Source organism: Glycine soja, chromosome 5 (genome assembly GCF_004193775.1).
Source record: "Glycine soja cultivar W05 chromosome 5, ASM419377v2, whole genome shotgun sequence".
Lineage (NCBI taxonomy): Eukaryota > Viridiplantae > Streptophyta > Magnoliopsida > Fabales > Fabaceae > Glycine > Glycine soja.
In genome coordinates, this window is record NC_041006.1 from 6,581,517 (window position 1) to 6,598,822 (window position 17,306).

The 17,306-nt window shown below is 37.4% G+C and overlaps 2 protein-coding genes across 2 annotated transcripts; both read right to left on the bottom strand.

Moving 5' to 3' along the window:
• Positions 1–418: 418 nt before the first annotated feature.
• On the bottom strand, positions 419–1,037 carry LOC114411070. The gene is made up of 2 exons (XM_028374836.1): positions 547–1,037; positions 419–470 (listed from the first exon to the last, which is right to left on the bottom strand). Exons 1-2 carry the CDS (start codon positions 1,035–1,037, stop codon positions 419–421), a joined length of 543 nt encoding a protein of 180 aa, XP_028230637.1.
• A 3,361-nt stretch (positions 1,038–4,398) lies between these two features.
• On the bottom strand, positions 4,399–5,382 carry LOC114411071. The gene is made up of 2 exons (XM_028374837.1): positions 5,228–5,382; positions 4,399–4,885 (listed from the first exon to the last, which is right to left on the bottom strand). Exons 1-2 carry the CDS (start codon positions 5,380–5,382, stop codon positions 4,399–4,401), a joined length of 642 nt encoding a protein of 213 aa, XP_028230638.1.
• Positions 5,383–17,306: the final 11,924 nt, after the last annotated feature.

Below are 17,306 nucleotides of genomic sequence, written 5' to 3' on the forward strand. Positions count from 1 at the left end.
CTCATACGTGACTCTGACTAAGGCTGTGATTGGAAATTTTCAAATTTTTTTGAGCACCGAGTTTAGTGACTCTGCCAAATTAGTGATCATGTGTCCCCGCTGTTTTCCGTCATCCCATTCCAAGGTCCATTGCTCCCTTGGTATTTGATCAAGCCATGTTTTGCTATGCGGGTTGTCTTCTTGTAACTCTCGATAATGGCGAAAAAACTCTGGTTGAGTCACGACATACCCTGTAGTTTGAAAAAAATGTAAATCTGAATGTTAGTTTAATGTTAAATAATTAAATATTGTGCGTTAGAATAAACAAAATATCTTACCCATACTCAAGACATTTGTTCTTTCGTCATTATTTTTGAACTGTTTTTTTTTTTGTAGTTTTGGCCTATGTGTCAAATACATAACACATGTGATGAGTTATCTACTTCCATCCACTATCAGGTCGTCTGTATGCACTTTTGATTGACTTGTGCCTGTCAGAGATTAAGCATATACCATGTTATGGTGTCACATGTGTTCTTAAGTTTTGCAAAAAAAAAAAAGTGTTACCCATCTGCTGTCTGACCCTCGACAATGGCAAATGCCAATTGAAATATGTTGTTAGTGCCATCTTGTTCAACTGCAATTAACAACATCCCTTTGTATCTTCCGTATAGCCATGTTCTATCGATTTGCACAATGGGTTTACAAAATGCAAACACATCAATGCATGCCTTAAATGACCAAAAAAGTCGATGGAATATGACCTTGTTTGGGATTGGTTGGTTGGACTTGTCCAATGCAGGAATAGTTTGAATCCTGACAATTGTGCCAGGGACGAAAAGTTGCAAAGCTTGTAGGAATTTAGGAATTATGTTGTATGACTCTTCCCAATTACCATATACCTGCTTGAGGGCCCATTGTTTTTCCAGCAATGCTTTACGATATGTGATGGTGTATCCAAACTCTTGTCTTATGAATGCGATGAATGTAGGAATGGTTAGTTGCTCATTTTCTTCAACCATCACAAGAATATTTTTGCCTACAAGTTTCGAATCCATCTTATTGTGATCTTGTGAAATGGTTGGCATGACACATGTGTGAGGCCCTTCTATCATTCTAATTTCCCAAACTTTTAGATTTTTTTCTTTTGAACGCTCTAAGTTTCCATTAGCACCCTTCAACTGGGCAACATAAGACCCATGTATCCTTCACACACCTCTTGGCTTTGAAAGTTACATGGTTCTTAATATGCCACATTTTTACCGTGTGTTTCAAGTCCTCCAATTGACAGAATCGCTGACCAACATACAACTCGTCATTGTGCGAGTCAGATTGTTGTTGTTGGTCCAAAAAATGCCTATAGTCGGGGAGTCTTCTCATAGTACTTTGACGATCCACCAAGCAGTTCTGTGTATGAACTAATATGGGTATCGAATTCGATGGGTTCAAAATGAGGGACATTATAATCATTTGTGGTCGTGTATGGGATTGGTGTGTAAAAGGATGAGCCTTTGTTAATAGATTGGCAAGTCTACCAATTTTATCACAAGTAGTAAAGATTAAATGGAAGATCAAGTGTCGAGTCCATAGGAATTTTGTTTGTATTTGCATTGGTAAATACCCAATTTGTAAGCAATAAAAGAAGTAGAAGAGGAAAGAAATTGTAAGTGTGAAATTTGAGGGTAAAAGGGAAAAAGAAAAAGATAAAAAGAAAATTAAACGATAGCTTAAATGCAAAAGATGAGTTCATAATATGATAATGTTGGGGCCTAATATGCTTAACTACCCTTGATGCAATATTAATATTTTTCTCTATTAACTGCTTTCCCAATTTTCACCCATATCTACTAATATGCTCAACCCTGATCCCTCATGATGAAGAGCATAATTTATGTATTCTCTCTCTGAAATCCCTTTGCAAAGATGGAATCATAAACAACATTAAGTATAAAGATGTATGCAGAGGCACAACAAAGTCACTCTATCCCTAGCAATGCAATGTTGAGATGCCCTTTCCCAGTTCATTAGACATTACCATTTCCCAATGAATAACCCCTAAAATCATATGCATGGATGGCTAAACCACACAATAACAATGAAAAGCAGAAAAGAATAATAGAAGTTGGAATTGCATTAATAGATAAGAAGAGCAGTTACATTACAAAGGGCTTTGGCTGCTAGGCTCCAACTGAGGGGGTTTAGCCTCTCATAGTTATGAGCAGCTTTACACTTCAAAGGCTAATAGAAGAAGGGGATGGATGACCAAATAGCAAGAAAATGGGGAATGGCTAAGAAAGAGGGTTTTCCCTAAAACATAGACCCTAGGCTTTTGATAGCTTTGAGACTCAGTGTGTTTCTCTTCTGCTTTCTCCTCCTTATATAGGAACTAAGTAGCTTAATTTTCACGCTGACCTTGCGCTAAGCACACCTTTGGACTTCATTGTGGGATTTTCTATGTGCTAAGCCTGAGTTATGCGCTAAGCGCGGGCACACACTAAGCCTGGGTGGTGCACTAAGCGAGCTATCCACTTCTTCAATTTTTCTTCAAGGCCTTTTTTTTCTTCAGTTTTTGCATCAAGTTTTCCTCTAAAGCACTTGAAATCTTCTTCTTTTGAATTATGCTAATAAAAAATAGTAAAGATGTTAATTTCTTCATTATTTCCTTAAAAACAATAATAAAGTAAAGAAATTACAGCCATTTATTAGCCAAAATTAACTATCAAATTAGCTCATATTTCACACTTATCAAACTCCCCCAAATTAAAACATTTGATTTTCCTCAAGCAAAAGACAAGTCTGAATGTATCAATACATGAGATAACTGCGAAACCTTTTCAAACCTTTCACTGGCTGATCCTGAGCTTGCATTTGTCTTGATCTTGTGATGGAAGCATGAAGGAATACACATGGAGATGAAAAAGGTTAGCAGGTAGAAACTTCATCAAGGCTGACTTACCACACTTCATTCCTCAAAAGGTTAGTGTTTCCCTCAACGCACAAGTGTCTCGTCTAAAAGTGTTTTCAATCTAACAACTGAAATTAATATTCTCAACTTTGCACTTTATCTTAGTTAATGTAATCATACACACATACTGTGGATCACTAAGGAATTTTTAGGCTTGTAACGTGGTCGGGCTAACAAGGAACTCATGGTTTTTCTTTGGATTCAAAATTAGGTTCTAAGAGAGCACCTACCGGATAACCCATGACTTATATTTCACATCCCCCAACTTTCCTGCTATTCCTAACAGCACACCATTTTTATTTGGAACTTAGGTTGTTATCAACTTTTTATTTGAAACACAAAATTTATTTTTTTTCATTTTTTTTTCTTTTTAGAAATTGAACTGGTACTGTAGCAACTTATCACACTTTACATTTGAGTGTGTGCTGTTGGTAATGTTCTTGAAACAAAATTTTTCACCTAACCAAAATTCCAACTCCCCCAAATTAAGGGTAAATTTGCCTTGACTCGTGCTATCCTACAACCTAAGATAAGGTGGTCATTAATTTCATTAGGCTCGGGTTTCAAAAACAATTTACTGCATTAAGCTCAACAGGGTGCAAGGGATTCATTCAAATAAAAAGTTAGTTATTTGGCTAAGTGGCTAAGAAAATCAAACAAGGCCTTGATCATTTCCACCCTATGTATGTACTCAAACAGTCCGAGAATCATGCAAAATCAGGAAATTAAGAACAATCGTTCTCTCACAATTATAAGGTTTGCACAACTCACCGAACATTTATGAAGTGTTTGGCTTACCTTACCATGATTTCCATTTAGACGTGCTAACCTCTGTACTATTGTGCTTTCGCTTCATACTTCATCACTCCCAATGACACAAGAATCAAAGCTTTCACAATTATCTCATCAGTACATAGTATCTTATGCTTCAATTTATCCAGAACAAGTCATAGCCCATTACTAATTTCTCTGGCTCTATCATGCAAATTTTTTATTCAATGAATGAAATTAAACTACTTGAATTAAACTTCTGAAATTAAAGTAAAGAAAAAGAAAAATTAAAGACAAGAAAAATAAAGAAAAGAAAGAGAGAAAAAAATCCTGGTAAAAAATTGAGCCTCAATCTTGTGTGGACCCAAGATCCCAAGCTCTATGAACATCACTGATGTCTGCAACATAATCATCATCAGCTTCAATATATGTGGCATCATTACCAGCTGCACCAAAGGTGTCACCCCCTCTAACAGAAGGACGTTGGTCTCCTGGCCAAGCAACCTGGACTAGGAATGCCTCTAGTGTCATCACCGACTACTGGAGGGAGAGATGGTGGAGGCCCTACATTAGTAGGTATTGGCCGTGGTGGAGGCTATGCAACATCGGAAGGAGTTGCTCCGACTGACAAAAAGGCATAGAAGTTTGGCCGGTAGGTGGAGGAGAGATATCTGGCAAAGGGATCACTGGTGGAGGAGCTGGTGGAATGTCTGGAATGGCTCGGGTCTTTGCCTGAGAAAGACACTAGAAGAGTCTATATGATCCACAACTTGTTTGGCTTCATCTTCTTCTAGGAACACATAATTCAGGTGCCCCCCAACGAGGTTAGCTTTTTTCTCAATTTCCCCCACCTTAAAACAAGTCTTGCTATCACTAGGATGCTTACTTCCCTCAAACAAGTTGAAGGTGGCTTTCTGGTCTTCCAAACTCATCTCCAAGTTGCCCTTCCCCATGTCCACAACATACTTTGCAGTCACCATGAATGGTCGACCCAGAATCAAGGGGATCTCAACATCTTCTTTAATGTCCATGATTACAAAGTCCACCGAAAAAGTGAGTTGATGGACTTTGATCAGGACGTCTTCTACCACTCTGACTGGTCTTGTGATGGAACAGTTTGTCAGCTGGAGCGTCATCCTTGTAGGTTCAATCTTTAGGTTTCCTATTCTCCTGCATATAGAAAGCGACATCAAATTGATACTTGCTCCTAAGTCAATAAGAGTCTTACCTACGAATACACTCCCAATAGAGCATGGAATGGTGTCACTTATTGGATCTTTGAACTTAGGAGGTAGCTTCTGGATTATTGCACTACAATTTTCTCCCACCACAATGGTTTTGCTGCTGATGTACTTTCCCTTTTTTATGAGGAGGTCCTTTAAGAACTTTTTGTACAACGAAATCTGCTATATGGCCTCTCCAAAAGGGATAGTAATCTCTAGCTTATGGAATATGTCAAGGAATCGCTTGAAGTAATGTTTCGTGTCCTTCTTTGATGGCACCTAAGTGTACGATGCCTCCTTTGATGAAACTAGTGGTATCACTCTTCCGGCCTCTTGAGCTAACTGGCTTTTGGTCTTGGTCTTAATAGTTGAGACCTCAGCACCACTCTCTTTGCTCTTATATTTTTCTCCCTCTTCTTTCTTTTCTTCTTCCTCATCACGCATGTTAGTTATTATTTACGACTAACTTTTATATTTAATAGTCACATGAAATTAGCATCTTTCCCCCAATTTATGGTTCTTTTTGTAGGAATTGCACATATTTTCATGTTTAGTTTGATTTTACTCAGCAAATACTCCCAATTTTGTGAATTAATGTGAATCAACTTCAGTTTTAGGTTAAAAGAAGAAAGAGGTTCAAGCAGCTGGTGTCTCGCTAAGCAAGCCATATGTGCTTAGTGAGTGACATCCGCTAAGCGAGGCACTCAGCTAGCTTAGCATGATGAGAAACCTTAGAAGAGGATCAGCCAGAGATGTGCTCATCCAATGAGTCATTTGTCTCTTCTTGCGCTCAGCGCACCCAGCTCGTTAAGCCAAAATTCACTAACTCGCGCTTAGCGAGCCAATCTCGCTAAGCAAGCCTTCAGAATCTGAAATTTTAAGGAGCCTTTAAAACATTGAAGTTGGCGTAGAATAGAGAGGGGAGTCGAAAAATAGAGTAAGAGAAGAAGTTAGAGCGACAAACCACCAGCCTCCAAGAGAGTTTAGGTTAGAGGGGTGAGATTAGGGTTCTAGAGGTTGAAGGAGACATCCTTAACCATTCTCAACCATTTTCTTCCTTAAAAATCTATACTTTGTGCTAAAAAGTTCATTGCTGGTAATGGAAGGCTAAATCTCTTGTTAGGGAGTTCTGTTGAACCTTTGATGTAATACTCTTTCACTATCTATTTAATGATGTTCTTATGTGTTCATTACTTCTATCTATGCTTATTTTACATGCTTGTGGCTTGATCACCCATTTGTATGTATAGTTAGGATTTTTAGCATTGGGAAGTGCTTTAAAGCCTTATAACTTGATAGAGCAAGCTAGAAAACTGTATGTCTAGGAATGGAGTGCAGTGATTTAGTCCTTATTATGCTGTAATCTTAATGCAACTCATTTAAGCTAAGTTTGTTGAGTGATCAAGGACGAGGTTTAAATAGAGTTAGGCCTATTCACTTGAGCGATCTTGGTTTGGGTAATTTTTCAGCATAAGAACACTAAAACAACGTTAAATAAAGAAAAACCTTTAGCAACATCAAAGTAAGTTTAATAGAAAAACCTTTAGCAACGCTTTTTACTTGACTGTTTTTACTTCTCAACTTCTAGACATTTTAGTTTATAGTTAATTAGATTTTCTTATAAAAACCGCATTTAATATATACTTGCTTTAAACAAATGTTAGCTCATTGAACATATATTCTCTGAATGAAACAAGTTCCCTATGATTTCATACTCGATTCTTACCGTTTTATATTACTTGTGCGACTCAGTACACTTGCTGATTAGCATCGCGGAAGAGCGGAACAATGCACATCCTCCTCAATTCTCTTTTCCTTCTCAACACTTTCCCTCCTAGTGAAAATTACTTTGCACTCCTCTTTGGGATTCATCTTAGTATTGGCTCCAAAGCTACCAGTGGGTCTTTCAGCCATTTGTTTTGCTAATTGTCCCACTTGTACCTCCAGATTCCTGATTGCTGCATCAGTACTCTTCTGATGTGACTCGGTCCTCTGCATAAACTGTACTAGCAATTCCTCTAGCTTAGTGGGTTTCTCCTATTGAATGGGCTCTTCACTGGGAGGCTGATGAGATGAACCTCATTGGTTGAAATTATTCCCTGGATAAGATCTCCAACCCTGGCCCTGCAAAAAATTACCTCTCTGATAGAATTCTGGTGGTCCTCCTTGATGGAATCCTTGATGATTCTGACTGCCCATGTAGTTAACTTTGTTGGCTATGTCGTCTTGGACCATGCATGAGCTTGACTCATGAGTGCCACCACAGATGTTGCATCTCCCAATGTGCATGGTTGAAGGAGGTTGCACTACATTTAATTGTTGAGGAAGATAACTTAGAGTTGTTGTGAGAGTCTCTAAGGTCTTGGCTAGGAGCTTTTTTTAAGCCAACATAGCATCTTGAGAACTAAGCTCAAGAAGGCTTTTCTTTGTAGGCGTGTAGGCTCAATCACGGAGAATGGCATGATCACTAGCTACCATATTCTCTATCAGCTCCATGGCTTCTTCTAGAGTCTTTAGCTTGATCTTCCCACCGGCTGAGGCATCTAGGAGTTGCTTGGAATGGGGTCATAAGCCATCAATGAAGATGTTGAGCTGGACAGGCTCGCTGAACCCGTTTGTAGGAGTCTTCCAGAGTAACCCATGGAAGCGGTCAAGTGCTTCACTCAACGATTCGTCAGGGTGTTTGTGGAAGGATGAGATTTCCACCTTACCCTCAACGGTCTTGGACTCTGGAAAGCACTTCTTCAGGAATTTCTCCACCACCTCTTCCCATGTCCGCAGGCTATTCCCCTTGAACGAGTGAAGCCATCTTTTTGCTTCACTAGCCAAAGAGAAGAGAATAAATTGAGGCGGATGGCGTCTTTTGGCACTTCTGCTATCTTCACTGTGTTACAGATCTCAATATATGAGGCTAGATGTTCGTACAGATCTTCACTTGGTAGGTCGTGAAATAGATTCCCCTGGATCAGCTGGATGAGGGAATGTGGATAGGAGATGTTGGCCGCTTTCACATCTGGTCTGGCTATGCTGGTGAAGTATTGCGGTGTAGCAGAGCTAGAGTAGTCCTTTAGTGTCATCCTCTGTGGGTGGTCATCTGTCATGATGCGTTCTTCAAAGAAGGAATGTGGATTGGTCACCAACGAGGGAGAGCATAATTCGGATCATGAAGGTCTTCCCTCTCCTTGATTAGTCTACACCTCTTGTTGTTTTCTCCTTTTTCTTGCAGCGTTGTTCTTTTTGCAGGTTGCTTCAATTTCTAAATCCAAAGGAACAAGGTTGTTTCCTAGCATACACAAAAGATAACACTATCGTGTAGGTTATCAAGGTAAAAATAAAACAAATTATTATTTTTTTAATTTTTTCTTTAAAAAATAGAATAAAATAAGAGTGAATAAAGAAAAACAGAAAATAGTTTTTTTTGAAAAATAAAATAATAAAAAAATTAAAAGATAAAACAAAATTTAAATAAAAAAATAAAGAATGATTGCTCTCGAATTGGGATATGTAAACAACCAGTACGAATAACAAAGTCTTCGGCAACGACGCCAAAAACTTGTTAACAGATTGACAAGTGTACCAATTTTATCACAACCAGTAAAGATTAAATGGAAGACCGGGTGTCGAGTCCACATGGACTTTGTTTGTACTTGCATTGGTAAATATCCAATTTGTAAGCAATAGAAGAAGTAGAAGAGGAAAGAAATTGTAAGTGTGAAATTTGAGGGTAAAAGGGCAAAAGAAAAAGATAACAAGAAAATTAAACAATAGCTTAAATGTAAAAAATGAGTTCAGAATGTGATAATGTTGGGGCCTAACATGCTTAACTACCCTTGATGCAATATTAATGTTTTTGTCTATTATCTGCTTTCCCAATTTTCACCCACATCTACTAATATGCTCAACCCTGATCCCTCACGATGAAGAGCCTAATTTATGTATTCTTTCTATGAAATCCCTTTGCAAAGATGGAATCATAAACAACATTAAGTATAAAGATGTATGCAGAGGCGCAACAAAGTCACTTTATCCTTAGCAATGCAATTTTGAGATGCCCTTTCCTAGTTCTTTAGACATTACCATTTCCCAATGAATAACCCCTAAAAATAGTTGCATGGATGACCAAACCACACAAAAACAATGAAAAACAGAAAAGAACAATAGAAATTGAAATTGCATTAATAGATAAGAAGAACAGTTACATTACAAAAGGCTTTGGCTGCTAGGCTCCATCTAAGGGGGTTTAGCCTCTCATAGTCATAAGCGGCTTTACACTTCAAAGGCTAATAGAAGAAGGGGATGGATGACTAATAGTAAGAAAAAAGGAAATGGCTAAGAAAGAGGGTTACCCCTAAGAGATAGACCCAAGGCTTTGGATAGCTCTGAGACTCGGTGTGTTTCCCTTCTGCTTCCTCCTTCTTATATAGGCATTAGGTAGCTTAATTTTGATGTTGACCTCGTGCTTAGTGTGGACTTTCGTGCTAAGCACGTCTTTAGGCTTCGTTGTGGGCTTTTCCGCGTGCTAAGCCTGAGTTGTGTGCTAAGCGCAGGCATGCGCTAAGCCTGCGTGGCGCGATAAGTGAGCTATCCACTTCTTCAATTTTTCTTCAAGGCCTTTTTTTCTAGTTTTTACATCAATTTTTCTTCTAAAGCACTTGAAATCTTCTTCTTTTGAATTCTGTTAGTCAAAAATAGCAGAGATGTTAATTTCTTCATTATTTTCTTAAAAACAATAATAAAGTAAAGAAATTAAACCTATTTATTAGCCAAAATTGACTATCAAATTAGCTCGTATTTCGCAGTTACCAGCCTTTATGGTAGTTTTGAGTATGATAGTCAGTGTATGGTGTTTCGTGAATTTGTGGTGATTGAACGTTTGTTTCGACATTGGCGGTAGAAGCCATTAATAGACATTGAACATGCCATCAATATCCTCTGTGCCACTGATGGTAACAGTCTAGTAATTGAACATGCCAGACTCAACAGAAATGGGATATCAATAAATAACTGCGGTTATGGTTTGACCTCGGTTTAGGCCCATCTTACGTTGGATTTTTATTTTTAAGGCATTCAAGGTGATGCCTCTCCTCATTGAAATAAGTACTTTTTTCGCCCTTAAACTCAACGCCTTTGTCATAACCAGCTGCATAGGCATCTTAGTAGACTAGGGCAGGGACGTTTTCATTTCTACTTGCCATGTTAACTGAGAGTGATTAGGTTTGGAGACCGAGAGTGTTTTGGTTTGGAGACTCAGAGTAATTTGGTTTGATGACTGAGAGTGATTTGGTTTGGAGTCTGATAGTGATTTGATTTGGAGACTGAGTGTGATTTGGTTTGGAGACTGAGAGTGATTTGAAACTTATGTTGTGAAGTGTTTTCTATGTGTAGAAGAATACGTTTCGAGACTTGATAGTTTTTGCGGTCAAAATTGCATGAACAGTGCCATGAATAGTGCACTGACAGTTTTTGCGATCAAAAATTGATATACGGTAACGTGAACAATGTTTTGACGCGCATAGTGACATGAATAGTGCATGAACATTGACATGGATAGTGCATGTGTTTTGACACGCACAGTGACATGAATAGTGAGTCTGCAGGATTCCTGACGCGCATAGTGATGTGAATAGTGTTCTTGCACGCACAGTATCGCTGTAGGATTCCCAAAATGAATAGTAAAGTGAACAGTACTGTGAATATCAGCCAAGTGAATAGTATGAACACGCAAATTTTTCTCCGCCTATAAAAACCAGCTCAGACGACTTATTCCATACAGCTTATTACACTCACCTGTTCTTTCTGAATATCGGTAACAAAATTTTCAATCGTTTGATTGTGTAAAGGGAGAATGGAGGCAAGAACATTGTTATGAAAACAAGATTGTCACCAAGCTTCAAAGATACAAAACATGGTAAGTACCAATTAGATGGCATTATAACATTTTATTGTCATGACAATTGTAAAAGTGTAACTTTTGTTTTATAGGGACAACCACCAATAATTATTTCGTATTGTCATTCGATGCTCGCTCCTCATTCTTTGATTAAGTCGTTGTTTGCTCATACTGGGTTTGCTGATGTGGCAAAATTATGCCACTTCAAAATTGATCATCATCTAGTGACTGCACTTGTTGAGTGATGGAGACAGAAACACACACTTTTCATCTTCCTGTTGGAGAATGTACAATTGCATTAGAGGATGTAGTACTACAGCTTGGCATAAGGGTGAACAGTAGGCCAATCACTGGTGCAACCTACTATGATTGGGAGGAAAAGTGTGAACAATATTTGACTGTGGTTCCGCCAAAGGGAGAAGCAATAGTAGGCTTTGCCATTAAGCTTAAGTGATTGCAAGATAATATGTTGCACTTCCCTCAGAACCAACACAACAACAGTTAGAAGAAAATTGTAAAGCTTACATTTTGCGGCTAATTGGTGGGGTTTTAATGCCGAACAAGATGAGAAATTGGGTTCATTTGATGTATCTCATTGTGTTTGCTGATCTCAACTGAGTCAGGTGATATAGTTGGGGCTCTGCTTGTCTAGCAACATTGTACAAAGAATTGTGTAGAGCCACTAACCTTGATGCCAAAACCATGGGTGGCTGTGCGTCATTGTTGCAATCTTGGGCATGGTATCGTATGCCCTTCATTGCAGCAAGAGTTAATCGGACACCATCGTATTCATTGGTTACAAGGTAATATGAATCTCAAATTCATTGTTACATGAGTAGCATAGTATGCATTAAATTAATAATTTTTCATTTATTAGATGTAGTGGCGGTGTATTAAGCTTTATTGGTACACCACAAGGAGATGTCATTGGTTATAGAATGAGATTAGATCACATGACGGCTAAACAGGTAATAAATAAATTATGGGCTACATAAAAATAATGTTGAGTTTTGTGATTTTAATAATTAATTAATTATTCATTTTGTATTATTTTCAGTTCTTGTGGAATCCATATCTCCACTTTTTGGATGCTTTGGAGTCGACAACTTTGGTAGACTCCTCCATATGAACAGCCTGCACCCCTCTAATTCATTTCTCAATAGTAGAATGGAACTAAGTGGATAGAGTTAAACTTCAATTTTTCCTCCGACAAGACATACCAATTCCCTCAAGAAACATGGACAAACTTTACAAAATCAACATGTGAGGTCAAACTGACACAAATTGGGCAAAAAAACATGCAAAGTGGATAAGGTATTGGCAACAACGTCAATCAATGGTTTTACAAGGACAACCTATTATATGTCATGCAAAGCATTCTTAGGAATACATGGCATGGTATCAAAGTAATACTATTATTTTTTTAAAATAAGCAACCGCCAAATGGATCGTCAATGAATTTTGAAACTGGTCAATCGTCAAGGGCAACAAACATCGTGCAACCATAATGTAATGTTGCATACACACCAATTGCCCCCATGACAGATTATGTTCCACCTATATACACAATAATTCCCCCCCCCCCATGACAAATTACGTTTTTCCTAGTGCTTCAAACATAGACTACACTCCACCGATTGTTCAACCAGATGATTTCCTGAGCAATGTTTTTGGAACTAATTATGGCACACTAGCATCAATTTGATGTTTAGCCAAGATGTTGAAGAGAATAATCCATCACTGCATGATATACCAGATGAAAGCCCAGGTTGAAATCCAGGACGTAATAGGAGACACCCTCCATGTGGAACATGACACCATTATGGGGATTAAGTAGTAAAATTTGTTGTATGATGAAAATATCATTCTCCAATTAACTTATGTTGAACTTTTCGGCTTACATTATCTTCATGCTCCTTTAATTTTACAATTTATTTGAGTACCCTCATGACAAACGAAAATAACAATTGAACAACATCGTACAGACACATCAAACAAACACCAAATACATAATAAAAACTAACAAGTAATTAAAAGCAATACAACAACATATGTTAAATAGTTTATTCTAATTTCATGGAACTATTCAACTTCTGCTCCATCTCCGTCCAAATTAGGTCATTAGCGTGAGACAAAGATGGTGAAGTATGAACTTCAACTCTAAGTTTCATATATATTACGCATCGCATGTTTGTGAATGTATTAAACATGCACCAAACATCTTCTTCATCAGTAATTAGACATGTCGTATACTCAACATGTCCATTCATTTCGTGTATAAGACAAGGATGCCAAATTGAAGTAATTGCAAACGAAACATCAGCATATGTAATTGATGATTGTATTAGACTAGTTATGTCGGCCAACATCATCAATGGATACAACAACATCGATCTTGTGTTGTCACTGGTGAAAATTGTGTTTCCAGTTGAATTGTGGGTGATCTCACCATTGACATAAACGAACACACAAATTGGGGCTGAACTCATTTTTTTTGCACTATTCTTTTTTGGCTCAGTGACACTTTGATGTAACTATGCAAAGAATAAGGTGATACCATGCATTTAAATATAGAGGTAGGCGTGCTTTGGAAGCTAAAGGCATGACAATAAGACAATCGTGCATAGGGGTTTTAGAATCTTGAGGTGTTACAGTAAGGTTTTCACTTTAATGGCAATTGGAATCATGAGGCATGGCAATAACATGGTTTTTTAATGGCCTTTGGAATCTTAAGGCCTCACATTCAAACAAAAGCCATGCGCAAGACAGCCTCGCATGCCAAGTATCATTGCATGTGACCGCATAGTGAACAACTGCACACAATCGAAGAACCCTATGAGATCAATTAAAGGTGTTTTTTTTATTAACGTGGGTCTTTGCACATTATCAGTGCATGTGATTGAACAATGAATACCTACACGCAACAAACAAAATCCCAATTAATTATGAATTGGACCCTTGCAACAAAGCTTAAGTGCTCATGTTCTGCATTTTTTTAAAATTCTCCAACACAATACTAATATTCGTGACACATTTTTTCCATATTTTAAACATCAAAGAATAAAAAAAAATATCATGCACCGGTTCCATGGACAACCACCTCAAAATAGGAGAACAAAATAAAAAAATAACTATGATTTGGACCCTTGCAACAATGCTTAACTGTCCATGTTCTGCATTTTTTTAAAAATTATGTCCAACACATTACTAATATCTGTAACACATTTTTTCCGTAGTTTAAACGTCAAAGAATAAAAAAAAAATATCGTGCACTAGTTCCATGGACAACCACCTCAAAATAGGAGAACAAAATAAAAAAAAAAAACCATGATTTGGACCCTTGCAACAATGCTTAAGTGTCCATGTTCTGCATCTTTTTTAAATTATTTTCAGCACATTACTAATATTTGTGACACATTTTTTTCGTATTTTAAACGTCAAAGAATCTACAAAAATAAATATCGTGCATTAGTTCCATTGAAAACCACCTCAAAATAGGAGAACAAAATTAAAAAAAAACTATGATTCAGACCCTTGCAACAATGCTTAAGTGTCCATGTTTTGCATCTTTTTAAAATTGTTTCCAGCACATTACTAATATTCATGACACATTTTTTCCGTATTTTAAACGTTAAAGAATCTAAAAAAATAAATATCGTGCATCAGTTCCAAGGAAAACCACCTCAAAAAAGGAGAATAAAATTAAAAAAAACTATGATTTGGACCCTTGCAACAATGCTTAAATGCCCATATTCTACATTTTTTAAAAAATTATGTCCAACACATTACTAATATCTGATAATTGATATGCTTACGCAATTTAAATATTTAAATCACATAGCAATTATCTAATTTTCCTCTCTTTTATTGCTTCTTTTGTGTTAGAACATTAGGAATTTAACTTCTTCTGAGTTTTTGTCCAATAGATGCTAAAGTTATCTAATTTACAGTGTTTTGGAGTGTATTTTTTTTTTGTAGAACTACACAGTAGGAGGCCTGGAAGAGGTTTGAAGAATTGGAGCAGCACACTCAGCGTGTCAACAACCGCTTAGCGTGCATCTGCGGCTTAGCACGCATTTTGGCTTAGCATGCACCTTGCGACTTAGCGCGCGATCACTTATGCCAACTAGACTTTGCATGTGCGCTTAGCGAGCACATGCCGGCTTAGCGCACAGTCAATGTCGAAAAACATGACCGTGATGCATTTTAAAGGGAGAAAAGAGGGAAATCAAGGGGGTTCTTCTGGGGGACCAAAATAAAAAGCTGGGGCATGAGAGAAGGGAGACGACCCATTCACTTGGGGACCCTTTCCTCCATTTTCTTCCACACCTCTTGTTTTCTTTTTGTATTAGTAATCCTTTCATGACAATGAGAGGCTAAACCACCCATTGTTGGGAGCTCAACAACCAAACACTCTTGATGTAATGATTCTAACTATCTATTTAATGTTATTTTGATATTATTGTCTCTTTTATGTGCTCAATATCATGTTTATGGCTTGATCACCCATGCTCATGTAGTGTTATAGGGTTTATGCATTGGAAAATGTTTATCTCCTAAGAACTTGAAAAGAGCATCTAGGTAATCCATGTCTAAGGATAAAATGGTATTATTTAGCCTTATTTATACATCTTTATTCTTAAAGAAAATTATTTGATATAGCTCTTAAGGGTTAGGAGTGAAATTAGGTAATTTAGGCTATTTCACATGAGGGATCATGGTTAGTGTATGTGTTAGTTGCTATTCATAAGTTAGTTTGGTATTGAAAATTTGCAAGGAAATAGCAATGTGCCTCCAATTTATGGTTCTTTTTGTAGAAATTATACATATTTTCTTTATTGGGTGATTTCATAGAATAGAAACTCCAATTTTGTGACCTAATGTAGAATCCAACTCAGTTTCAGGCCAAAGAAGAGAAGGTTAAAGCTGCTGATGACTCGCTTAGCGAGACAGATTGGCTAAGTGAGATACATTCGCTTAGCGAGGCATCCAGCTCGCTTAGCGGATGGGAAACCCTAGAAGAGGATAAGTTAGAGATCTGCACACCCAGTGCGCAGCCAGCCTGCCCAGTGAGGACGTTGTTTCTTCTCGCGCTTAGCGCGCCCATGCTCGCTTAGCGGATTTTCACTTACTCTCGCTTAGTGAAACATGCTCGCTAAGCGAGCCTTCGAAAGTTGAAGAGTCCAAGAGCCTTTAAAACACTGAAGTTGGCGGAATTTCAAGAGGGAGCCAGACAGAACTGGTTGAGAGCACCAAAGGGAGCTTAGCTTCGGGAAAAATAGAGAGATTTAGGGTTGAGTGGCTGGAGAAGACATTCTCCTCCATTTTCTTCCATTTTTCTTTCACAAAAAATAGTTTTCTTCTTGCTTTGTGAAGCTATTCTTGTAATAGAAGGCTAAGCCTCTTTGTTGGGGAGTTACTACTAAATCTGTTGATGTAATACTCTTACTATCTATTTAATGTTATTTCTCTGTGTTCATTGCTTCTATCTATGCTTATTTTACATGCTTGTGGCTTGATCACCCATTTGTATATGTAGTTAGGCTTTTTAGTATTGGAAAATGCTTTAAAACCTTAGAACTTGATAGAGCAAGCTAGAAATCTGTATGTCTAGGAATAGAGTGCAATGATCTAGTCTATTTTACACTGTAGGCTTAGTGCAACTCCTTTAGAACAAGTTTGTTGAGGAATCAAGAACAAAGACTAAAGAGAGTTAGGCTCATTCATGTGAGGAATCATGGTTTGAGTAATTTTTTAGTGTAAGAACACTAGGATAACGTTAAATAGAGAAAAACACCTTTTATACAACAAGAGAAATTCAGTAAGACACTCCCCAACACTTTTAACTTGATAGTTGTCATTTTTGTTATAGCTTTAAATATTCTGTTATTCAAAATAGTTTAATAGTACAAAAATCAACAATTGCTTTATTTCAAACCTTATAAGTGTTTACATACTGAGTATTCATGGTCTAGGTAAAACAAATTCTCTGTGGATACGATACTCGATCTTACCGTTTTATATATTACTTGTGCGAATCAGTACACTTGCCGACCAACAAGAAGAACAATATGTTAGTGGATGAAGGTAATAATCGAAATAACATTAAATAGTGAAAAACCCTTAATGTTGCATCAAGAGTAGTTTTGGTAGGTTGAGTCTCAACACACTTCATAATTCTACTTTAACCGATAACTCACCCCCTGAGTGTTTGTATTCTATCTCTTTAATGTGTTATGCTTAATTATCTTCATTTATGTCAAATTTTATATTCCATATCATTATTTGACTACTATCAAATTTAGTTCATTGATTTCTTAAAATTGGACGTACATAAACTCTGAGTACAGTCAAAGTCTCTGTGGATTCAACACTCGGTCTTACCGTTTTAATTACTACTTGGACAAATTGGTGCACTTGCCAATTGGTCAACAATATCCGTGACACATTTTTTCCATAGTTTAAACGTCAAAGAATC